Genomic DNA, 26,871 nt, shown 5'->3' on the forward strand with positions numbered 1-26,871 from the left:
TTAAAATCAAGAATGGCTGACTGTTGATTTTCTGAAATGAATGTACTGAAAACCTGCCTTCTTAATGGACAAAATATAATGTCGACCACTATCGATAGTAAAACTGATCGTTTTTGCTATCAGTGGTATTATAAAGCCACTTCAAGTATGAATTGTTGTCTTTGAATACCAGGACTTTTTATTATGGCAAAACTTATTCCAATCATTTGAATTATTGTACGTTACCTTATAATATGAGCGCTCCACCCATAATAATTATTTTAAAAAATGAAAAATTCAGATCGTTTTCTTTAAACTTTACAATCGATCTATAACATGTTTACAAATATATCACATTTCATTTTACGTTCCCGGTTAACTAAATAAATTATTAATTCAAACCATCAGAGTAAGGTTTAGCGTTTTTTGCAGCAAATATTTACAAGCTTTGTATATTTCTGGCCTTCCGCTAATGATCTTCTACGCCTTATTTTAATTTATTGCAACTGAGATATTTGCTTAGCAAAATAGGGGTAGGTTCGAACATATTTAACGAGGTGTATTAATTTAAAAGCAATTTCACGCACCTGAAATACTTTAAAAGTACGTACGATGTCGTTTCTAGGCCGAAATCTAACACATTGATCTGGAATTTTGGTTAAAAGAAAATCATTTATAGTTTGTTTACATATTTCAAGTTATATTTACACCGAATAGCTAAATACGAAATTACTCTTTATACCCGCTGGCTAAATTTCATGTAACAATAAGTTTGTAAAATCTGACTCAAAAGTCATATTTGCTGTTTTAATAAGTAAGTTAGTTCGCTTAGTATAAAATAAACATCTTTGTTTAGCCTTCGAACTAACACCAGCTGAACTTGTTTACTTTGAAAACAGACAGAAGTACACTGGTTTCTATATTAAAGACCCACTATTTCCTTGTACCTAAATATTTTTGGGAAAGCACAGAAGAATATACAGTCAAAACTCGTTATGTCGAAGTCGTTTAGACCGCGGAAAATACTTCGAGATAACGAACATTCGATATAACCGGAATATAAAAAAAACATGACTCACTAAAAAACACATTTCGAAAAAAATCGACATAACCAGAACATCGAGATAACATAGTTTGACATAGCGAGTTTCGATTGTGCTAATGATTTGTTAAAAAAGTGTTATAACGATTATTCCAATGCCACTTTTGCATCTAAATCAGTACAGAAAAAAAATCATAAACGTCATCAAGATTCATCAACAAACTCTCGGGGTTACCATTCGAGGGTTTTACCCTCTAAGCCACGTAGACTCTTACAGAATGTCTTTTCATAAACAAAAGAACTGTGTTCGAAGTCGATAAGAAGTTAATGATGGATCGCACTTTTTTATTGAATGAGTATATACGCATAGGATTTTTTTGTGTGTTTTATGACCAATAACACAAAATTATTTGGCCATATTTCACCTCGTGAACACCAAAAAGTATATACATTAACTTTCGGTGCTCACTCGGTGAAATATATTTAGATCGTACACTGAAAGAAACAAGTATCCTCTATATAACGTAATCAAACATCTTTAAGAAAGACTGTTGAAACTGATATACAGTCAAAACTCGTTATCTCGAAGTCTTTTGAAACTAGGGAAATGCTTCGAGATAACCAACATTATGTATAACCAAAAAAAACAAAACATGTCTGACTAAAAATACACTTTCATAAAATGTTCGACATAACCAGATAACAGAGTTCGAAATAGCGAGCTTCGACTTATTTATGTTTTTGAACTGCATACCATAGGGGACTGTTTCAGACAGGGATGGTGAAATGTATTGTTTTAATTAGGTAAAATTATATACATATTAGGCACACACATACTACTTATTTACATGATATAATAAAACAAAAACAATTTCTTTAGCAAGTCTGACCGGTACTGCCATATTTGATGAAAACGGTTCAAGTATTTTTGTCCACGACTGTTCAAAGGCCTCGCGACTGATGTGCCTTTAATTGAATAAGTGGAAAAGTTGTGACTACTAACTTCGCTATCACAAATAAATATCAAAGATGACAAGACACATTTCTGCTGCAATGACAAAGTCATTTACTAAGCTAGCTGATCTATTTCAATGACGACTATCTGCGTTCGATATGCCTCCGCAACCCCAAGCTATTTTAACAACTTGTTAATATTTCACTCTCCTTTATAGCTCGCAAACACACAATACTTGTATAGGACAGACAGTTCATAGGCGTATACAAAAGATATACATTTATTTTTAAAACACAACATCAATATTTGATTGCGAATAAACGAGGATATGTAAACTGTTGAATAAATTTTGCATGTTTACAAACATTTGTTCAGGATTTTTCCGTACATTTGATTGTAATTTAAACTGTTATTTTTTATTTAGTTTTGATTAAATAACGTAATGATATCGTAATTTTCCACGTAGTCGCCTGTTAAATGTGTTACAGATAATAAATGGATACAAAATAGTATAAAATAATGTACATATCTTATGGACTTGTCAACAACAACAACAACAACAACAACAACAACAGCAACAACAACCTTTAATGGCGGTATTACATGACATCAGCATGACAAAGCACACAATAAACTTTTATAAGTATATGACAGTATCAACTATATCAAATATAGTTAGTAATGTAATATTGGACAATCTTGTCTGTTTTTTTTGCATAGAGGTTGGTTTATGTTAAAGTTATTGAAATATTACCTTACATGTTCTAAATGTCTTAGATTATATCTGGTTTTCAGCAAGTGGGGAATACCTTATATGTTCTAAAAGTATGCGATTATATCACGTTGAACACCGTATATGTGCTAATGTCCTAAAATATAACCTGTTCTTCAACAGGTGGGAATCCAATTATGACGTCATGTCTTTTCAAAAGTGTAAAACTACAAATTTTAACGATTAAACATGGTCTAATTGGAGCCTAATCGGCAATATCATTGGCTTGAAATGTAGGTTATGATTTTAGGTTATCTTTAAGCCCATCAATATACAGCGCAGCTCGCAAATTTCAGGCAGAAAACAAACAAAATAGTACCATAATTGTTCAGGCTAATCTCTTATTTGGATCATATCTATGTTTTATGCTGTCTTATCTATGTGCCAATAAAAAAGCCTACAATTTCACAGTATGCGACGTTTTTGGTGTTCAGCCGGTGTTCGGGAAACGTGTGGAAATGCATCTATCTTTTGTCAACGTAGAACTTAAGCACTACTTTTCACATTCAAAACTACCCTTATATGATTATTTGGACATCTGTGAAAAGATATCGAAACCTGTATCTGGATATAAATCAGTCAATACATTATCGAATTGAATAAGGAACAAAAATTGAATGTCAAATAAACATTCACTTTGTACACAACATTCTTATATATAAGTACCCGTTTTCAGGCCACTAAAACATTATGATATATGATATCATCGAGAATTTAATATGGGGCAAGGGTTTTTAAGGACACGGCGGTTTTTTGGTATATCATATTAAAGTTTAGGTCATTTAAAATCCTAGACAAGATACTCCATATGAATGTTGTCTGTGTGCATATGGCTTAGATGGTAATCTCAGATGAATGTTCGCCTGTGTAAGAATGTTAAACTTCAATTTTCAGCCCTCTAACACAATCCGAACTGCACAAATATGTCAATTATATAAGGGGTAGAAGCACTTGAAAGTAATAACCCGTTGACAAGATGAAACCCTTGAGCATTATTTTCAAACGAGATGAAAGGGAAATTAAATGATTGTTTCTTTAATATATTTCATATTCAACTTTTTAAAAGCTTGTTGTTTTCGTTAAGTAAAAATAATAAATACAAACAACATAAAAGATGCACTTATTCAACGGACTCGTCTAAGTTCAAAATTGTCCGGTTTCGAGTATTTTTATACTCTCACTCGGGCAAGGCCCAATTCGGCGAGGGCTCTGATAAGATTGTTAGTCATATTAGGTTTTTGGAGCACAGTGCACAGACAGAATGTAACCCTGGTAAGAGCTACCTTGGTTCTTTAACGCGCACTAGTGCATAGCGTTTAACGTCCGTCCTGGAAGACGATAAGTATTTTATTAGTGGTGCGGAGGGGATTCGAACCTGCAGCCTCTGGACTGACAGAATTAAAATTAGAAGAAGTGTTCTGATTGGCCTGCATAATTAGCTGAATGGAATCACTGAGGCATGTCTAAGGATAAGGATAAGATTTATATTAAAAAGAGGCCCCATGCGGTTACCCCAACATTTACTAATGACGATTGTTTGATAACTGTTCAAAGTGTGTTATCCTGTACCATTGTATCGTTTGTTTGGTGTTTATTTGGGCTTGATTCTTGCTCATTTGTTACCAATCATGGCTATATTTAAGGCTACTGGGCTTGCCCATGTAGTTTCAATTGTTTTAGACATTCATTGTCTTTATAGACTCGTATCTTTTTTCCTAAATATAAAAAATGCAAAGCAGAGTATGTCCCTTTAAAGCAACACTCTCACACATATCAGTTTTGAATAATTTGTCACCGAATCAACAGATTTTGGCATCAATGCTTTTAATTAGGTATGCACAATAGAACAGGTCTGAATTGTTTGATAACCTGCAGAAAAAAACGTTAATAACGCTTTTAGACATAAAACATCAATTTGCGAACGTAATTGTAATTATTATAAACTAAACACTGATCTTTTTCAGCAGTCTTATTTCACTGATTTCCACACACAAATTTTCTTATTCAAAGACAAAAACTAAAAATAAATCAAAACGATAAATATGTGTGAATGCAGCTTTAAAATGAAAATCTTGCATGCATATCTTTGTTCAATGATCTCGAGCATGGTATGAAATTTTACAGTGATGAGCGAAAATGTTGCGCTTGGTGTGTTTTCTATGGCCCGAAATTTACCCGGAGTCGTCCCTCGCTTTCTGATTTAATAATGATATCCCTGCTTAATGTATTCCCCATATCTCAACTAATAAAAAGTACGATTTATGATAGTAGATCACATCAATATAGCTTGAATAATCATTTCAATGACATCTGAAAACCATCCATAGCAATCATGTCGTGGTATGCATTAATTACACATTTTAGAGTAATGTTTATTTTGTATACTTTCTGCTTTAATTGTGGCGAAACCCCCATTTATTATGCTGCGTAAGATTTGTGCCGAATGTTTGACACGTGATATTATTTTTTTTATAATTGTAATTGTGAACAAAGCTGGTCGTAATAGTTAAATATGATTTATTGAAGTAGTTCTACTCTTCTTAATTTGGCCCTTGACTTTTTGTACCTCTTAAATTTGCACAAAGACTTTTGTGGCCTCCATTATTTCCCCAATTGCAGAAAATTGCTATGTCACCGGTTGCATTTAACCCAAAGAAATTAGTCTATTTAACCCAAAGAAAATTGTCTTTTTAAATCATTGAAATGCACATTGTGAATTGTAATAAGCTATCGTGATTGATAGCTTTTAGTTCGGGAATGTAAATGGAATGTGATTATTTTGGTAAAAAACATTCACTGCCTAAGACGAAACATATAATACTCGTTTTGTTCGTTTATTTGCACGAGAGAACTCAACTTTTTTTCTGCCGTGACGCATGTGTAATAGATAAACAATTTCAGAATTGTAAATAATACAAAGAAAAGATTATCAAGAGATCCTTAAACATTGCAGTCAAAGAAGCTATTTACATACGAGTATTTGCTGTACAATCTGAAATTCCTGTAATATTTTAACAGGTTTTTGCGTGCGATTTTACGCAGGAAAAAAAAACTCATCGGGACTCGAAAGACGAGTACGTATAACCAAATCTTGGTGAAACTTTGAACCCAGTATGAAGTGCTGTGAAACTATGCATAGTTTTGAAACTATGCAAATAGCAACAAAAAACTTACTACGGTTGACGTTCCTTCGTATCGCCTGCCATTTAAAAGTAATAAAACTCGTTTTATCTTTCAATTTGTCGATTTTCGGTCCACATGTTATTTCGCGTCATTTTCCAATATGGAGGTGCTATGTTTAGAAAGAGATGTTTAGTTAAAACTATTTTTGCCTGTTAATGTTCTTTACATTAACCATAATTATAATTCCTGTGTAAATTTGAACAAGTGGTATCAAATTTCCTGACTTTCAATGATGAGCGTACTATTCGCACCAAAGACTCCACGCCCCACTTTGGTAAGCATATATTGTCATCACGACCACGTGAAAACAGCTGTCAACGGTCTCTGAGGTCAACTTCGAGCATGTTCTGGTTAATTGCCCTCACGGTACGAGTCTTATAAGCTAATCTTAGAAATGATGTCAATATTATATTCTTATGAGCTAATCTTAGACAATATTATATTCTTAAAAGCTATTCTTAGAAATGATGTCAATATTATATTCTTATAAGCTATTCTTAGAAATGATGTCAATATTATATCCTTCCAAAGGATAATGTGTGAGAATGACTGTCAAAAGTTAATGGCCACAAGCAAATTAATATCTCTTGTATTTAAAACATTGCGAAACCCACCTGGCAATATAACCTAGTATTTTAAAGATGAATTGTTCGCCTATAATTAGTTATGGTTAAGTGTATCTTATGTCTTTTCATATTCAAATATATTATGCTTTAACATCAGACCCCACAAAACCTGGTTCATTAGTTGTTGTTTTTTTATATTATAATTATATCATGTTATAATATAAAGTCTACCTTTATTTACATGTATAATGTGTTGAGCGCAATAAAAGAAAGAAAGAAAGAAAGAAAGAAAGAAAGAAAGAAAGAAAGAAAGAAAGAAAGAAAGAAAGAAAGAAAGAAAGAGAAAGAAAGAAAGAAAAGAAAGAAAGAAAGAACGAAAGAACGAAAGAACGAAAGAAAGAAAGAAAGAACGAAAGAAAGAAAGAAAGAAAGAAAAAAAAGAAAGAAAGAAAGAAAGAAAGAAAGAAAGAAAGAAAGAAAGTATAATGTAAATTTAGCCCTCAGTAATAAACGTTCGGGTTTAAAAGAGTGACATTGCAAGCGTAACGTTAAGTCTGACGTTAAGCGCTTACAAGTGGGGTTTAAACCCACTGTAAATACGTTTGCAGTCTTGGACGCTAACCCCCAATTTTTGACTGATTGTATTAATACTGATGTGGATTGTGTGCGTGGGTGGTTTCTGTCTTATATCAAATTTTGTGCGAATCGTATTTTGTTCCAATATGGCTTCGATCGTTGTGTCACTAAATATCATATCAGAGTAGTGGCTTCTGGTCCCTATTGCTCAAAATATCTTAACCATAAAAGGTAAATGTATTTTACTTCATTAAGCCATATTGATTGATTAAACTTGATTTGTTTATCATAAATTGACAAAGTCTCAAAACGTATTAAAATGAGAAGAAAATGACAAAATGATTTAAAAAAAAGGGAAAAAAAAATATTGAGGTTAGCATGATCTTGGTGACGTAAGCTTGTTTGAGAAATTGGGGCTTGAGCTTGACCTTTTCAGTTTCTATTGCATCAGTATGTTCTATGTAAACTTTCATCTTAAATGTTAACATGACAATGACCTGGTACAGTTTCAGCATTCCTTCCACTAAACAACCTTTATGCATGGAGCATTTGTAATAATCTATTTTTAGTCGAAGGTAATCGTTTTCCAATTTTTCCAAACTAAAGCTGTGTTTTATAGCAAACTGCACAAGATTAAAATTCTTTATGGGAAAATTGTTCAAAAGTTCCATCGAAATATCTTCCCTGGGCGCTATTGTGCCTGATTAGAGGTAAAATCATTTTGATTGCATCTAAATTACACCAGCCTGCTTGCGTGGGAGTTCTCAATTGGATTTGTCCACTTTTATCACAATTTTATGCTTTAATCTGCCAGATTTCGCGCTCTCAAAGTCAAGTCCTATATTGAATAGTCATTAACAGCGTTGCTTGTGGGGTTTTGCAGCCCTCCTGAACAGTGATATCATTACGATGGAATGTATGTTCACTACTTACAGAATACAAAACTATCACAAACCTTCAAAGTACTTAAACAAACGCAGGTTCTGTTTGGAAACCTTCACATTACAGAACCGCCCCGTCCCCGCCTAGTGCTTCCCTTGTTCGTTAACGGGGAGATCGCGGATTCAAAAAGTATGCCTTTCAAGTTTTTGCTCATAAAAACTGCCTGTTCACGCTTTCGACAGACATAACATGTGGATCATTGTTTTGACTCTCTGCGTGTTTTTATTGACCCATTCTAGTCTATAAACCACCTACGTGTATGGCAGAAAGACATTAATTATGTATAAAATGGTTTGTTTATAAAAACGGGGGTAAAACAATGCTTTGGTGACGATTACTGTTATGGTGGTAACATACAATGGGATATATACAGTACAAAATGCATATTCATAAAAATATTTTTTTCACATTTTTGGGGTGATAATTTTTAGTTTGAAATTATGAGATTTTTTTTATTTAAAAAAAAATGATTGAGTTTGAAAATCCGATGCCATTGGTAACTAGCGTTCTTCTTTTCTGAACCCGCGTGATGTTTTTGTGGGGGATATGTAGTCGCTTAATTTCCCATCAATCAAGAAAAACGAATATTTAATATGTAAACTAGTCTCATTAATTATATCGCAATAATATTTATCAGGTATGTTTTCATAAATCTGATTTAAACAGATTAATTATGGCATTGGAATTAAAGAGGCTTATGTAAGGCACTTTAGTGATATAGATGTCTCCCTCTCACTCAAAGAGGTCGTTGGTTCAAGCCCCACCCTGGTATTCTTCTCTTAGCCTCTTGAAACAATTACTGGAGATTTATCTCCAATGTGGTTTATATCATCATAAATAACTGTAATAAATTATAATAAATTATTGTAACCGTTTTGTTCTTTACTAAGAAATGCTAGTTATACATACAGAATCAACTTTAAACGTAAACAAGAAAAGTATTTAAAATAAATGTAAAAGTAAGTCAAGGTTATAATTATAATAACTTTGGATTTGTTTGCTAATTAATTGTGTCATATTTCATTCCTAACTTCCTATCCTTTATTACACTTATGTTTGTAACTTCTTGGGTCTCCATTTCAAAAGAATAAGAAAAAATATGATAATGATAAAGTGGATGTTAGTCAATGTCACGTTGTTTAAGGTTTTCATAGCAACCTTAAAGGGACCCACCCACATATCATATGAGGGCAACGGCTTTTTTAAAACATTGTTGAAATTGATTTATCTTGTTTACTGTTACAAACAAATACTTAACAACAACCTACAGATATTCATTTGACGTAATTTAGTAAATGGAAGCTTAAATAGTTCAGTTTTTAGTATCGTTTATGAAGTGTTTCGGCAAAATAGCTTTTTTTGACACCCTTTTTAAAAAAAAGATATTTAATACGATCTATAGACCTAATATTACCTAAAAAAGCATTTTGTTCACATTTCATACTTAATTAAAAATGATTGGTTTGATGTATGAATCTATAAAACGTGGATGTGTCTCTTTAAGTCTTAACGGAACAAAGGTTACGGTATTTCCGACCGATAATTTGTCATCAGGCTCTATTTTTGCTTAAAACCCCGCTCTATAAATCATCTTTTTTTCCAAATTAACCACACAAGGGCATACATCAGGCTATACATAACCAAAAAAGACTACATCAGCGAGATTTAGACAAACACGGATTACGTATTTCCACCTAGTTAAATATTAATAATAAACAAGGTTATCTCAATGCATAAGCTCCAGTGATACAAACATTTTGACAGGAGATAAAGACAAGATGATCCTCAATTTGGGTACCCCACTCGAGATTCAATACCATTAGAGCTGTCATTACCGAGATTGTAAAATACATAGTTCAGCGAGACATTTCATCAACCGTATAACGTGCATATACCAGCTCTGTGTTCAGTTAAGGTATTCGTAAACCCTCGGCCATTTTTCATCTGTAGACGGTTTACAATGTCAGAAACCTTCACATTTAACTACGCTGCAAGTAGATCGCGTAGTTCTTCCATGACTTCACTCTTGGGAATCTTAATTACCTATGCAATAATACACATCACTGGCAATCATTTTAAACTAATATATACACAATACGCGTCGAAACACTACAGGTCATTAATTACATTACTTGAAATTTACGAACTACTTTTTTTTGTTTTCGACGGAAAATTGAAGTTGAGGAAATCCACAAAAAGGGTACAACTCAATTTAAAAAAGAGCAAACATCTGAGTTTTCAAACTAGATACACTAACAGATGATTTTCATGTCCTTGACCTCTGACCTTTAGAAACGCAGATTGGGAGCCTTTCCTCGTTGTTTATTTTAACGGAGATATAGATCTTGTAGGACTATTTTAGAACTCTCTGAGTCCTGAAGATATTCTTGAAATAGCAACACAAGTGTCTGGACGATTCTAATTTTCTTTGATCTAAACTTGTTGCCATATGCGGGCGATATAAGATCGATCAGCATTTCCAATTGACAGAAATATAATTCCATCTATATCACAATATAATTAAAATGAGCCATGTTTTTATCACGCCGGTAGCTATGTTTGCATGACAATATAAACAAATTGCGAATTTAGCAAGACTTCGCATATCCAAACCATTTTAATGACGACAAAAACTCTTTATAAGCAGAAAATAATAACAATACAAATGCGAGCTATAATTGTCTAGTATGGAAGCGCATAAGGTATACACTGATTATGTGATCATCTAGTCTTGTTTTATGTCGATTTGTTACTTTTAAAACACTACACGTTGCCAACAATATGTCGATTTGTTTACCTTTAAGCTGGACATCTCGCGAGTCGACATAAAACAGGTCAACCAGATTTCATAACCAAATCTATAGTATATACAATAAACGCTTCCATACCTAAATACAATATCAATGACTACGATGGTTTGTTAAAAAAAACAATGAACTATTTTGTTAAGATCGAAATTAGTTCCAAATAATTTGAACTCACTTCATAAATGTCTATTTTGAAAGCTACGAATGTCGGACAAAATTATTTTTTTGTGACAGATGAAGTTGGATCGGAATTGTTTGCCTCTTATGTTATTAAATTTATTCATGTGATATCAAGTTTGAAATACATTTATTTGACAAAACCTTCACGCTTCATAAAAATGCAATTTCGCAAAACATTTTGCTTTCCTTAAATGCCAGTTTTATCTAAATACAGAATGTGCAAGAATGAATGCAAAATATGAACAAATGTGTGCATGATTTGCAGTTAAAACATATTTCAGTAGTTGCCTTTAGACAGCCACAGAGTTATTCATGCATATTTCTTAAGCAAATTCATGATCATGTATATCGTTGAAATTAATAGTTTTATTTTAAATGACCTTGACCTTTTACCTATAGAATTATGCATGCATATTTCTAAACATATTCATGAACACGTGTCAGTTCTTTCATTACACGTGTTATGTGTGTTTTTGTCAATTTGGCTATTCAACATCTTTCTTATGTGGGCAGAGCATCATTGTTAAACTAAATAGTTTTAATTTTTAATGACCTTGACTTTTGACCTTTATAAATTAAAGCTTTGAAATACCTAACTCAGTTACTCAGTTTCTTATTAATCTCTCATTTGTATAGACGGATAAGTACACTTATTTTTCATCAAAACATTAGTTGTACATGTTATGTCGATTTCATTATTGTCAACTGTTCATTATGTAAGTGAACAAGTCGACAAATTTTGATTAGATGTGGTGTTTTAATTCGCCAAGTCGACATAACACAAACTTTCAGTCTATTTCGTCAGTTATAAATAATAAGTAATCCGATTAGCTACATCGTTCTTATATCCAAATTAGACTACTTTCAGCCCAGATTACATAGAAACATTAACAGTATTGTGATATACAATATACGCTTCCATACTTAACGATGATTGACATTCATATACGAGTATGATACTCCATTTCATATTTTAGTTGTAACATACTATGTACGCTTCCATACTTAACGATTATTGACATTCACACGAGTATGATACTTCTTTTCATATTTTGGTTGTAACATACGATATACGCTTCCATATTTAACGATGATTGCCATTCATGTGCGAATTATGATACTTTATTTCAAATTTTAGTGTAGCATTTTAAAAGTATTTAACATTTAGTGTCCTTAGGACTTTATGATTTACGTAAAGACGTCTTAAACACTTGCATAGGGGACATTAGTGAATTATATTTGACAGCTACTTATGCCGTAAATAATATGAATTGAGTGAAAAGACTCAAATCAGATGTAATTAGACACTTAAATAATTTAAAGAGTTCAGTAACGAGTAACCAAATATGACATAAATTAAAATGTGTTTTTTTATATATCCATTAAAGCCTAATTACTGAGTAAGTTCGCATATCTAGCATTTTACGGCTAAAATTGCATAAGTCACGTGACTTGCAGCTTTTATTAGCTTTCTGACCGTCGTTTTGTAAACATAAAGAAATTTTGCAGCAGATAGTTATCTACGATTTATTTTTATAATTTGATGGCTCTCATAAATTACGGTTAATTAACATTTTAGGAATAAGGTGTATTGAATTCTCTGAAGCATCTACAAATGTAAGTAAACAAACTCCCACTCGTCGCTTTTCGACTTTATTTCGTTTTGAGTGGTTAAAGAGACTAAGTATAATGAAATAAAAAAAAACGCCATCAAACTTATGACAACGTTGATTTAAACACCTTTTTTTTACATCTTTTCAAATTAATTCACATCAATTTATTATTGAGAGCATTTACTTCATTTTCATATTTTGTTGTACAAACATTGCAAGTTGTCATAAATTTCAAATTAGAAAAAAATGGCAATTTGAACTAAGTTGAAAATTTCAACCTAAGCTGTTTTAAGAATACGGTCCCTGGTGAGATGGAAGGAAGCCCTCATACTACCCGTGTTTTTTTTATAATATTACATGTATACCTATAATGATAAAGAAGTTGTGAACACTATATGTACGGGCAAGTGTACGTATGGGATATTGTGTGCGCATTACGCCATCAAGGTAAGTGTACGTATGGGATACTTTGTGCGCACGTCACCAAATTAAGTGTACGTATGGGATACTTTGTGCGCACTACGTCATCCAGCTAAGTGTACGTGTGGGCTACTTTGTGCGCACTACGTCATCCAGGAAAATGTACGTGTGGGCTACTTTGTGCGCACTACGTCATCCAGGAAAATGTACGTGTGGGCTACTCTGTGCGCACTACGTCATCCAGGAAAATGTACGTGTGGGCTACTTTGTGCGCATTACGTCATCCAGGAAAATGTACGTGTATATTGTACACTTTTAACATGAAACATGCAAAAGCCCGAAAATAGTGATTTATGAGAGAATATGTTTGGCTGCAAGTACACATTTAAATGATTTTCCTCAAGAAATTTTAGATTAAAATGTAACTCATACACGTACACGTAAAGGCACGTATCCGTGCCCATAGCTACACGTGCCAACAGCTACATGTGTCAATAGCTACACGTACAAGTAAAGACACTTACCCGTGCCTTTAGCTACACGTGCCCATAGCTACACGCGTCAATAGCTACACGAACAAGTAAAGACACTTACCCGTGCCTATAGCTACACGTGCCCATAGCTACACGCGTCAATAGCTACACGAACAAGTAAAGACACTTACCCGTGCCTATAGCTACACGTGCCCATAGCTACACGCGTCAATAGCTACACGAACAAGTAAAGACACTTACCCGTGCCTATAGCTACACGTGCCCATAGTTACACGCGTCAATAGCTACACGAACAAGTAAAGACACTTACCCGTGCCTATAGCTACACGTGCTCATAGCTACACGTGTCAATAGCTACACGAACAAGTAAAGACACTTACCCGTTCCTTTAGCTACACGTGCCCATAGCTACACGTGCCCATAGTTACACGCGTCAATAGCTACACGAACAAGTAAAGACACTTAGCTGTTCCTTTAGCTACACGTGTCAATAGCTACACGTACAAGTAAAGACACTTACCCGTGCCTATAGCTACACGTGTCCATAGTTACACGAACACGTAACGACACGTATCCGTGCCCATAGCTACACGTGCCAACAGCTACACGTGTCAATAGCTGCACGTACAAGTAAAGACACTTACCCGTGCCTATAGCTCCACGTGTCCATAGTTACACGAACACGTAACGACACGTACCCGTGCCCACAGATACACGTACAAGTACACATAGTGTTTTATAGCGTCTCTGATGAATTAGAAATATCTCAGATTGTTCTAGCCATTCATGTTTTAAAAACAGGTATTTATGATTTAGCACTGTTCTGCGGCTCCAATTTCGGAGAGCAAAAATTCAACAAGGAATTGTTTTATCAAATTGAATTCTTCAGATTTTCAAGCAGTGGTTTATCTTAACATGCTAATTGCTACAAATATAATCAGTTTAAATTCCATTGAACAACAAACCAGTCAGATTGACTTTTGTTTAATTTGTCTAATTTTAGACATTCTTGGTTCTGGTATTTTTCGTCTACTGTTAAAGCCGCATGCTCGCTTATTGCTGGAATTTTATGCAAAAATCTCACAATGCCCAAAGGTTATTATTATTCAATCCATTGGTAAAGATTTAACGTTTTTACATCCAAAGGGAGAGTACTTCCGGTATATAATCCACATAGCGAGATCATTCCGACATTTTGATTCCGTTATTTTCGATTCGATTAATGTTTTACTCATTGCTTGATATTTAATATTTATTTCTGTATGCAAATGGCGTTTAATCATTGCAATTATGAAAAACTAGGATAGTTTTTCATCAAGAACAAATTTTAATTACTATTTATGGCTTTGATGTTCATGGACTCCCTTGTGTTAATAAGACTGTCTTCTTCGTACAACGCAATTTCACTTCAATGATATTTGTTTAATGATTCGATTGGCATGCAACTATGATATATAAATTAAAGGAGTCCTCTACATTTGTGATTAATTTATTGAACGTGAAAAACTTATGTACTATTGTAAACGTAAAAAGCTTGTTTACACACGCTTATTTCGAAAAACATCACGTTTCCTATCTTTTTTTATCAATATCATTTTCAAAAACGAATTTCACACATTCTTTAAACATTCTTTAAACCTTTGTAGTGATTTTTGTTTATTTGTACAAAGCAATGGCGGTTTTCTAGCTGATTTATGCTCCGAAAAAATAACACCTATGAAAATAGCAAATATTAAAAGTGCACTCCTTATTCTGCCTCGCAGAATAATATAATAGTCCGACTGAGAGTTGGAATTCAAATTCTATTTATAGTTTAAGGTATACAACCAACAAAATGTCAAATTTTTATACTAATTCAAAATATGTTGTTATTTTTTGAAAGAATCTTGCGAGTAGAATATGGGTCGATTGTTCAGAACTTTGTTAACGCAAGTGTTGTTAACTTTCAAATCGTTACTGCTCTGGAAGTTCAATGGACACACTTGTGATTTGCTGTATTTCTCACGAAATTCGAGACAGCTGTTTCAGCTGTCCTTATTTATTGCTTAATATGAGAGCAATCATTTAATATCTCACGTTATTAAACATCATGAATATTTGGCCTTGCCAAAATGTACGTTCATTTTAGTTTGAAATAAAAACAAAAACGTGCAACATAAAAAACAGTGAAATCGTTTTAGGGCATTCTTTTTCCAAAATATAAATCAGCCCACAATTTTTTTTCAAATGGTGAGACGTCATAATTAATTATAATTATGACGTCATGAGGCATTAGCAGTTAAAATGTACGGAAAATGTACCGTGGTTGCCGACGATGTAAGATTAAAGGATGTAGCAAAGAATGTGACCACACTTTCTCGAACAAAATCTTTAGTCACTTATAACAGAATTAAGCTAAGCTCACAAATTTTGGTTGGGTATAATTTGTGAAACAATCACATTACAGAGTTTGGGGATTTAAAAAAGAAATGGTAATCTTACTGAGTTGTATTTAGTAAACTCTTGATAAAGTAAGACATATGGTATAATAAAATAAGTTACATAAGCGTGTCAACATTAAGCAATTTGACAAATTGGGGCCGGCTTATTTGTGGGTCGACTACCTTAAACCAAAGAGTTTACCATGGTCCTGAGGAATGGCCAAACCCTAACCCATACAAGATTTAACATCATGATAAACCGTGCCATGAGTTATTTCTGTGACTCAGAGACAGTTCTGCTTTTCATTGGCAAAAATAATATTACGCCAGAGAATTAATATCTGTACTCACAGAATCAGGCACGCATAGTTCTACCATTCCTTTCATTCTGTAATTGCCAGAACAGCCATATCGCCTTACATGCGGTTCGAGTGGTTTATGAATGAAAGTTATTATTGGACCCAAGACTGTCTTAACGCAATATCTCAATAAAACACATTAATAAATTGATGAATTTGATAAGAAACAATCATTTTGGTCCAAAAATAAGGACTTAACGATTTGTAAGTATGAGAAATTGTGAAATTAATACTGAAAAAACACGAGATGTCATGCACTTGATTTCCTATGATAAATTGAAGCTAGAAATAGTATATAAAGGCGACGAAATGTTTAATAGCAAGTACACTCTAAGACAAAAAGGTCACATCTTTGAATGTTCCCGATTTTGTTGTTTTTAAATGATTTAGTGATATGTTGTGAATGAAAATAAAAATGATGGTTTTTTATTCGTTGTAATTGGCATATCATAGTGTTGAACATCGAAAAGTAAGTATTCGTTGTGTTTATTTTTTCGGACAAAATTTCGATTAGATTTGTGAATCGATGCAAAACTGAAAAAAATATCGAAAAACAAAAATTAAGTTACATCGAAAGTACTTAGGTTTTTAGCAAAATACAAACGTATAAAATACAACCGTGCGTTTTTTGCATTTAAATTAAATCGTTTTCGCTTGAGTGTTGTCCTAACTTTTGGCCGCATTTGATGACGTCATAATTAATGGCCTGAATTATTCAACCTTTTTTGAATTTTGATCTATCGTTGACAAAAAGGGACATTTACTCAGGCGCAGTTGAATGATCCTTTCACTATTAATTTCGCGATTTACCAACTAATAACATTCGGGCAGTAATTAAGTCATATTTTGAACCCGTTTGATTATATATCTTTGACGTTTGATATTTTCCTTTTTCTGAAAGGCTTCTTTTGTTTCGAAGTGTCTTATTTTCCACGACAAAAAAATAAACATTCTGACGTTATAGAAAAACTACCCTCCCCAGAATATCAGCTATCAAATATAAAACTGTTTATTTTTTTGATCGTTGAGTTTATAATAAAAGATCTTGTTACATAACATTTAAAAAAACGAATTGTCTCTTTTCAGAATTGAGGCGTTCCTTCAGCGTTACCGTCATAAACTGATAGACGTAAGTAGTGTTGCGTGGGAGGTAAAGCTCGTCCAATAGAAACCGCTACCGAACCATCGTCAAAAATACGGATTTATCCATTGTTCCTAGGGTTGCTGGAAGTGCTCACAGGAGCTGTGTTCTGCATGTTTATCTTATCACGGACAAAGTGTTATATTTAAATATCTCAAATCGCATAACTGGCGAACGAAGATATTGGAAAAATAATAAATTAATATTGATCGACAATTTGTTTATATAAAATGATTGTGAAACGGATAATTCTCATTCGAAGATCCCAGTAACTGGACGGCAGTGGAAGATTAAGACGAAATAAGATACAAACCTTTTAAGACTATTATCGGATAGAAACAACTATCAGATACTTTGTATTTTCATGTCAGGTTACCTTAAGCGAGATTTAAAATAACAAATACTCAAATAAATGAAAAACAAATTTGTGCGATAGAAAATTGTCCAAAAACGAGTGAACGAAACACTTCAATAAGAAAAGTGTACCTTAATAACTTAAGTTATATCTTTACGAAATAAATAATCCAAACGGCGGACGGAATATTCCTCAGCACCGGAAGTTGGGGATTGGCGTGTCAACAATGCGTGCGGGCCACGGGCATTCAGGGCGAGCAGGAAATGGTGACATCTACATTATCGAGACGCTGGGTCGTAAGACTCGATCCTGACCTGGCTAGCTGCTTCCGGGGAACACTGTATCCACATCCGCTTTCACATGAGATGCGAGCGGCCTATTCTCTGCGTCAGGTAGATATATTTTATAATTTTATATCAAAATATGTAAGGTATCATATATTTTGACAGTTTCTTAACCAACATCATCATCATCAGCATCAGCATCAGCAGCAGCAGCAGCAGCATCAGCATCAGCATCAGTATTATATTTAGCAACATTAATCATCGTCTCAACAACATCAACATGATAAATATCACACATTATTTTCTTCATCAGTACCACCACCACCACCACAACCACAACCACAACCACCACAACCATTAACAATGGCGTTGTCAAGTTGTAGGAAGTCTTTTTTTTTCTAATTGTACCGACGTAGCGTGATAAAACCAAGGTTTACTGTAAATAAAGCTGTCTTAGAAATGCCAGATGCAAAGTACGATTTTTGTTTCCATCAGCAACAAAGACCCGCTTGTGTTATTATGGAAGCGTATATCGTATCTACTGTATAACTACTGACGATGAGATTTCGTAGTGTGGTCGCTGGCAAGATATAACACTAAATGTTGTCAAAAAGTGGTCAATCTACCATTCGACTTTACGCTGTTTATATTATTAATTCCTTTTGCATTGAACATGATGGTTGTGAATCATAAAATAAATCAAGGCTCAACATTCATACTTTGAAAGCAATGTGTACAAGTTTCTCTGGTTTTTCCTGGCCGGTCGGTTGCACGGTTTTGAACTTCTGTAGCCAGTGCTTACTTTGAACAATGCTAAGGTGTACTTGTTTTTTTTTATATCTTTAATACATTTATATAATTGTCTTCTGCACGCCATCACTCAATTAACTGCTCTCTGGAATTGCATATATGAATGGTTGCATTGAGTAAAAAAGAAATAAAGTAATGACTGAGAAATAGTGAAATTAATACCAAAATACAAAATATGTAATATGTCAATTGTCTGTAATTAAGTGAAGCTAGAAAAAGTATATAAGGCAACGAAGTGTTTAAAAATCATATGCGCTCTGAGACAAAAATGACACGTCTTGTTCCCGATGCTGTTGTTTCTAAATTGTTTTTGTGATCTGTTGTAAATGGATAAAAACATAAATATGATGGTTTATTTCATTGTAATTGGCATATATAGTGTTACATATGAAAAAGTAAGTATTTTTTGTGTTTATTATTTCGGACAAAATTTCAATCATATTTGAGAAACTATTCAAAGCTGAATAAAAAAGCAAAGTAAGTAAGAACGCTTCCAATGTCGACTTCTTTTTAACGGTACATTTGACTAACATTTTGCCGATTTATAAATATAAACACGTTATGTCGACATTTTTTTCTTATCGACAAAGCGTGTTGTCAAAACAAAATCGGCGTATCCAGTTCATAAGACAACAAGCTGATAATAATTTTGCCCACTTGTCCTTTTATAACACCTGGAGTCGACATATGATAAAAAAGTCGACAAATCTACGTGATGAGCATATACGATATACGCTTCCATAGCTTAAAATAACACGTTAAGTCGACATAAAACAAGGCGACAAGACTACATGGTCAGTAAATACGATGTACGCTTCCATAGCTTAAGGATACACGTTAAGTCGACATAAAACTAGTCGACAAAACTACATGATCTGTATATATGATATACGTTTCCAAAGCTTAAAATAACACGTTAAGTCGACATAAAACAGAACTACTGGATCAGTACATACGATATACGCTTCCATACTTTCTCGTTCATACCTTTGTGTGAATGGGCGTTAGGTAATTATATTTATAAGTGGGACAGGAGATAAAATATCTAGATCAAAACAGGGGTACGCCTAAATCCATGATGCATTTCTCCGTATTTTTATCTACGCCATTAATATGTATTGTAGAAAGTGTATTTGGTTTTCGTAATTTACAATAGTTCCACCTAGAGATATCGAAAGATATTCACACTGAAACATGTGGTTAAAATCTAATAGCTTTTAATGATATATTATTTTCAAGGCGTAAAATAGCATCTATTTTTAAAGAATGAAATTTCAAAAACATAAATTAATGTATGTTTCTAAATTAAATTCAAAGGGAAACTCCCTAAAGTTTCTTTAAAGTTTCTCTTTAAAGATTTGTTTAAATTTAAATTTTAAAACCATCTGTTTTCAACGACCATATGTTTTTTATTCTTTAAAGTTAAAAACAGAAATATTACATCTGATGTTAAGACCCAAATGGCATGTTTAAAAAACCACGCAATTTAATCTAAATTAAAGAACTACAAAGAAAACCGCCGCTAATTGTCGGCTTTGACATTCTGCACTTTATGACAGGTTTATCGAAATGCATGCATGAATTCAGTGAACTGTAGTAATCGCTTCCTGAATTTGATATTTTGAATATCCCATTCTGTAGTAAACATTTTGAATACGAAACTATCATTCAAACACATTTCATCAGTTTTTATGTTTTTGAAAACTCGAACGAAACTGAGGGACTTAAGGCTAAGCTATATGAAAGATTCGTTTCACGCCGCATTGATAATCATGTAAGAACCTTACTGTAGAGCACTTTGGCGCCGAACCTACATACAGTTGTATGTATATATATTTTATATGTATATGTTAAATCTCTGTATAAAAAAGGGTTTCAGAACTATTTACCGTCACCGGGTGATAACGAATAATGACAAAATAGCTCACATATCATGTTTCATACAAATAACGTGATAATTGTAATCACAGATTTATAATTTGTGAAAAGTGCATTTCAATCTGTAGGCTTTGAATATTGTTAGTTTAAACATTATATATTTTACAGCGATTGTAAAGGAAGTTGTGATAACTTATACTAAGTCACTCTCGTTGGCACGATCTTGCGCGAGAGTGTGGTCTTGTGTTTTGTTTTTTGTGGGGGGAAACCGGAGTACCCGGAGAAACCCACCTTTGTGAAAAATGTGATCACAAATTGCACAATTGTGAAAAATCTGATCAGTTATTCGTCCGATCGTAAAATAATGTGAATTGTGAAATATACGGTCTAGCCGAACAGAAATCTCGAATGAATTCGATATGCCGAAACGAGATGTACTTGTCAACTCAAGTTATGGGAACCGAATTAATGAACAGATATGAATTATTCGGATTTGACGGATAACATTAAAGCATTATCGATATATCTAATTCAGATCTAGTTAACATAGCTCTTAAGCGATATCAGTCGAACGAAATCAAAGGCACACCGATTCAATGAGAAAATAACAAGGCCACCACGATGGGAAAGATAGATTATGAAGTATACTTATGATACAAACACGCATATTTCCGACGAGCAGCGGAAGTGTTTGATATTATAGACAAAAAGGAAAGACAAAAATAAACAAAACAATGACATACAACTATTTTTGAATACTGTAGTATACTATACTGAAGTCTGCTTTAGCGAGGTAATAACCGATATATCTTAATATAGGTTATAGCCCGATGTTTTAATACATGTGTATGCTCAATTCAATCGGAGCTCCTTGGCCATTTTCCATCGAAAGAACCTCAGATCTATGGACGGATTACGATGTCGAAATTATTGAAATTTAACTACGCTGCAATTAGATCGCGTAGTAATTTCAATTAAACAGTTTTGAATATAATTACTTTACTCTGAGGAATGTTCATGATCTATGCAACAATACACTTCGTGGTAAGCAATTTGAACTTAGAAATATGAATTACATGTTAAAAAACTATAATTGATTACTATTATTATTTGCGAACTACTTTTACTGTTGAACTGGCTAGAAGTGCATACGGGCTCGTCGTATGGCGAATATGACCGATGTTTTCCGATTGATATCAATTATGTGCTTTTCATTTTATTTATTTTTAACAAACACAAATAGATGTTCAAAGTTTAACGACAATCACAAATGAAAGAATTATAAAATTATTGTCTTTGCTTCATAAAACTTTTCGGCAAGAACATATATCATGGTAAAAGTGCAAGTTTGAGTAATTAACCAGGCGTTTATGAAATACAGGACCTTTATTCACTATCGTATTCAGGGTGAGAAAATGGGTTCTCACATGGGTCACCATTTTGGCCAAGGATTGCATCATTAAAATACATGCAAATCTAACATAGTTCACACGAGTAGCAGAAAAAAGCATAGTATTCTATAGGCTAAGAAAGATTTTCATATCTTTTCTGTCAAAAAAAGATATTTAAAAAATAACGTCACTTACTTGTTTGTTTACATCGGAGGTGACCCGTGGAGACCTATGTGAGAACCCCATAAAGTCACGTGATAACTTACCCTGGTATTGAGTGTGAGCTTTTAATTTCTAATTGATGTTTAAAGAGCAATAATGGTTAAAATTGAATTATCTATGGAAACTAACTTGTTTTACTTGTATTTAAGTATCATTGTCGGAAATACATATGTATAAACATCCTGTAATTCTAAAAAGACTTTTCTGAGTTTGAGCCTAAAGATGTTGATGAATGGTGGCAGTAGTTAACTTTCGTTTTTGTCGTTTATATTTTGATACTATTCATGCGACACACATCACACCCATACACTTTCATGGCGTTCTCGAATAAATTACGGACACTTTATGATAGTTAAAAACTTAAAAGGTTAAATACTCAAGCTAAAAGTTTAAAGACTCAAACTTTCTCCGAAGTAAAGTTCACAAAACGTTGCAACACTGACAAGTTTTTATTTATTGAAACACCCACATTCACACCTGTCTTCAGCGACATCAAAACCTGGCATATATCATCGTAAAATGAAAAAGAAATTATATTATGTACCTTAATGTCTATTAATGGTATATAATTATTCCCAAATCGTTCCGTTGCATAAAATTAGATTATGAAAAATAAATGATCGAATGGCTCATTTAACCTTAAAAGGACGAAAAAGTTGTTTTGTTCAGGGTTTTTCCCCCATATTTTCAAGCCGAGATACTTCAAAAGACATGAATGTGAAAAAATACCGCCTCGGGTGTTGTCTGGCAACGCAAAACCAATCGCCTTGATATAACGTTAACTGTATGAGCAAAACTAGATATAAACAACGTCGAATGATATGAACTATTCGCTTTTGAGCACTCTGTGATTGTCTGGTTCTAAATCCAGTTCAAGGTTGAAGTTAGATGTACCTTACAGGGGCGTAGGTAGCCTTCTATTCATGTGGATTCATAATTGTGGTAGGGGGGTTCGGGGGCATGCCCCCTCGGTAAATTTAGCAAACAATTGCAATCTTCTGCAATGTGGACATTCTGAGGTGCTTTATTTAGTTCTGGAAAATTGCCAGCTTTAGGATCATGTAGTTAAGTAGGCATACTGCAACTTTGGCTTCTTTTTTTACTTTTGCTTGCCTGAATCATGTGGATTCAGCCGCGTACTCGCATATAGGCAGCTACGCGCCTGCCTTACTAAAGGATTTCTTGAATGAATAATGAAAAATCAACTCATTTTCAATCTCTCGTAGCAAATCGATGACTATGAACATTTCGCTATTCATCAATACGAATTTATTCAATTCATTGTCGATTTCATTCAATTTTGTCATACCATTGTCTTTTCTAATGTTTAACATTTCCATACAAGGCGATCACGACGTGACGTAAAGTTCAAAATATATGATAGACTGTCATGTTTTAATATTTAATTTACAACCATCGCGGGTGTCATTAATTTTAAAATTATACGCCATCGCAAATTGTCTTTATGCACTGTGGGATAAATTATGGATTAGTAAAAATATTAATTGGACACGACTTAACAGTGTTGGGTAATAATGATGCATGTTAAATATTTTCGCATGTAATACTAAAATCGCTTAGTTCAATATCAGACATAATGCGGAACACCACATATATTTGTACTTGTCTGTGTACCAACCCGTACAAGTAAATGTTGGAGTAAACTCTTCTTTATCATTGTACTTGTGCATTGATAATCGCATACACTACGTTCATTATGGTATTTGTTAATGGCATTATAAACATGCGCAAAGTACACATAACTTGGTGACGTAGAACACAAAAAATAGTCCACACATAAACGTACCATTGTAATTATTATTTCGCAACCGAAAACCGCATAAACTACGTTATGTGTGGTACGTTTTGCATGCCATTTTAAACATGTACAATGTACACATACTTTGTTGACGTAACTCACAAAAAGAAGTCCACATGTAAACGTATTATTATAAGTAGCATTTTGAAACATATCGAATGGAGAGGTTGCAAATGACAATGTGCCTGTGAAAGTTGCCATTATTCAAAATTACTTTCCGAAATTTCGATTTACACTTGTATTTATAGACTCGCTAATATTCGCATCTTTTCGCTAGCTATCGTAAATTCCAGTCTGAACTTGTCTTTATGTACGCATACGTTGATGACGTAGTTCACACACAAAACTCAACATATACTCATTGTACAATTACCCGTAAAAGTCGAGTTTCGCAACTTCTTTGTAATATTTTACGAACTTCTACTCCGTGGTGACAAATAAATGTTTATATTTTTCAGGTACATCTATCGAGGAAACTGATATTCACCCTTTTTTACCTGATGTTACTCACGACCTCTGGGGCGGCGTTCCCGAGCCAGAAGATGTTGGATAGTCCAAAAAGTATTGTCATCCAACACAAGGACTCAATTACAGTAAGAACTACTGGCTGTAAGCCGTTGACACACGACGATCTTAAAACTTTAATGGGTATCGCGTGGGATGACACGAAGATGAGAAACGATGACGTCATCAATGACGATGATGACGTCACTGGTGGTGGTACAAAAAAGCGAGGAAGTTCAGGAAACTCTGTGATAGACAAAAATGAACAATTTCTACAAAACTATTTTAAGGACGAGTCTGATATTGATGACATCGGAGTTAAGAGTGACAAAGATACCAGCCTTAGTGTTCAAAATAGAAAGTTTATGAGGCGGCGAAAACGGGATGAAGAGGACAGTGAAAATACAAACACTCCAACTGATACGAGATTTCTATACCAAAATATGGTTTTCGACACAATTTCTAGACGGAAATCTCGACAAAAGCGAAGTCGATCTAGTGATAAACAATTCCACCCTGCTTGGGAGTGTGAAATCAAACAATATTGGAAGCCAATGTCAGATGAATACTTTCCTAAATACATTTGGGAAGGGGAGTGTACGCAGAAATCGTGTTTCTTTGGGCTTTATCGTTGCAAGCCCGTAAAGTACACGATCAAACTTCTTAAAAGGGACCCCGAAAACGCTTGTCGGCCCGTTCCATTAATTGGCGAAACGACGACGTATGAGGAGGCGTGGGTGATACAGGACCACGAGGCCACGGTGGCGTGTGAGTGCGGCCTGAAAAGTGGCCGATCTTCGGGCAAAAGGAATAAAAATAAAAATAAAAAGGGCAAAAACAGAAACCGTGGGAGGGACGAATGAAAACGAGGCAGATTTTTTTTGTTTAAAAGTGTACACGTATTCACACGGGTTTCGTCAAACTTTTTGTTTTGACATGCAATTATATTCCAAAATGAGACATTCCCTTTTGGTTTCCTAGTGGTGTCTTTAACCGAGCTTTGTACGAGAAATTAGGGTATATAGTATTGTGGTATGCTATAAGTACGAGAAACTAGCAGTTGATACTATTTCAAAGGCGTATGTACGTACTTATTGCTAGATTCAGTGATAATAGCTATTTGGAGTAGGACAGAACGTACGAAATCCATTTTCATGCAGTTTTTATTAACGACGCTCGCCATTGTGATTGTGATAAAATGTGTATTAACACTTAATCGAGACATTCCGATTTGGAATATAAAGCATTCCAGAGTGAAACAGTATGTTTATGTTTGTTGAAAGTGGTAAAAAAACAACAACTGTATAGAACTACAGATTTATTTATTATAGATATAGATGGCCAGTATAAATGATACATTTTGCGCATGCGCGCTTGTGTTCCTATGCGCATGCGCATTTTAGATGAAATGGAGATTATAACGGGACAGTTTGTCGACATACTGTTTGTAGGTTTCAACTATACTTATCATGTAAAATTGTTTAAAATATGTTTAAATCTTATTTAACTTATTGTTATGTCAGTAATGAAAAACAATTATTAAAAAAAATATATAAACATAGTCTATGCTTTTATTTTTTGAATACATGACTTCCGGTTTCGTTTTTATGTAATTGAATTCTCTGAAGAAGACCTTCAACTAAATGCCTGTGCGTGAATTGCTAAATAGTTATCATTAAATATACAATCAGCGTCGATAATGTCAAAATTCCAGCCAAAATTAATGGCTCCTTGATAATCAGTTAGCGACAGAAACCATATAAATTTGAGATGTAATTACAAAAGCTTTATGAAGTAATTTGGAATAAATTGTATGACATCTTATTTTATTACAAATACAGTATCAAGTTGCCCATTATACAAAATGATTCCATTAGCCCAGTAGGTGTCATTTAATTGGAAAATGCGAACTTGAAAAACAATCAAAAGTTCAATCGTCTGTGCGACCTTGATGTGTGTAACCACATTTCAAAATCAGTAAGAAAATCATAAAACATTAAGCAAGCGCACAGGAGACGTATTTGATACTTGTTTTATGTCATACACATAAGGTATTGTATGTCAGCAAACGTGACCTGGATGGGGGTAATTCAATCCGTATAAACCCGACTTAAGATACATCGAACCCGCACATGAAACACCGCTGCATATAAAAACTG

The 26,871-nt window shown here is 33.8% G+C and overlaps 1 protein-coding gene across 2 annotated transcripts in view; it reads left to right on the plus strand.

Annotated features, from left to right (window-relative positions):
- LOC128213121 (uncharacterized) overlaps nucleotides 1–26,254 on the plus strand; it is a 77,122-nt gene extending 50,868 nt beyond the window's left edge. For both annotated transcript variants that reach the window (XM_052918653.1, XM_052918652.1), the window contains 2 exons: nucleotides 17,395–18,196; nucleotides 24,667–26,254. In XM_052918653.1, coding sequence (XP_052774613.1) covers nucleotides 18,068–18,196; nucleotides 24,667–25,575 — 1,038 coding nt within the window. In that variant the 5' untranslated portion in view covers nucleotides 17,395–18,067 and the 3' untranslated portion in view covers nucleotides 25,576–26,254. The remainder of the gene's footprint in view (nucleotides 1–17,394; nucleotides 18,197–24,666) is intronic.
- Nucleotides 26,255–26,871: the final 617 nt, after the last annotated feature.

The sequence above is a fragment of the Mya arenaria genome, chromosome 13 (assembly GCF_026914265.1).
Source record: "Mya arenaria isolate MELC-2E11 chromosome 13, ASM2691426v1".
In the NCBI taxonomy this organism is placed as follows: Eukaryota; Metazoa; Mollusca; class Bivalvia; order Myida; family Myidae; genus Mya; species Mya arenaria.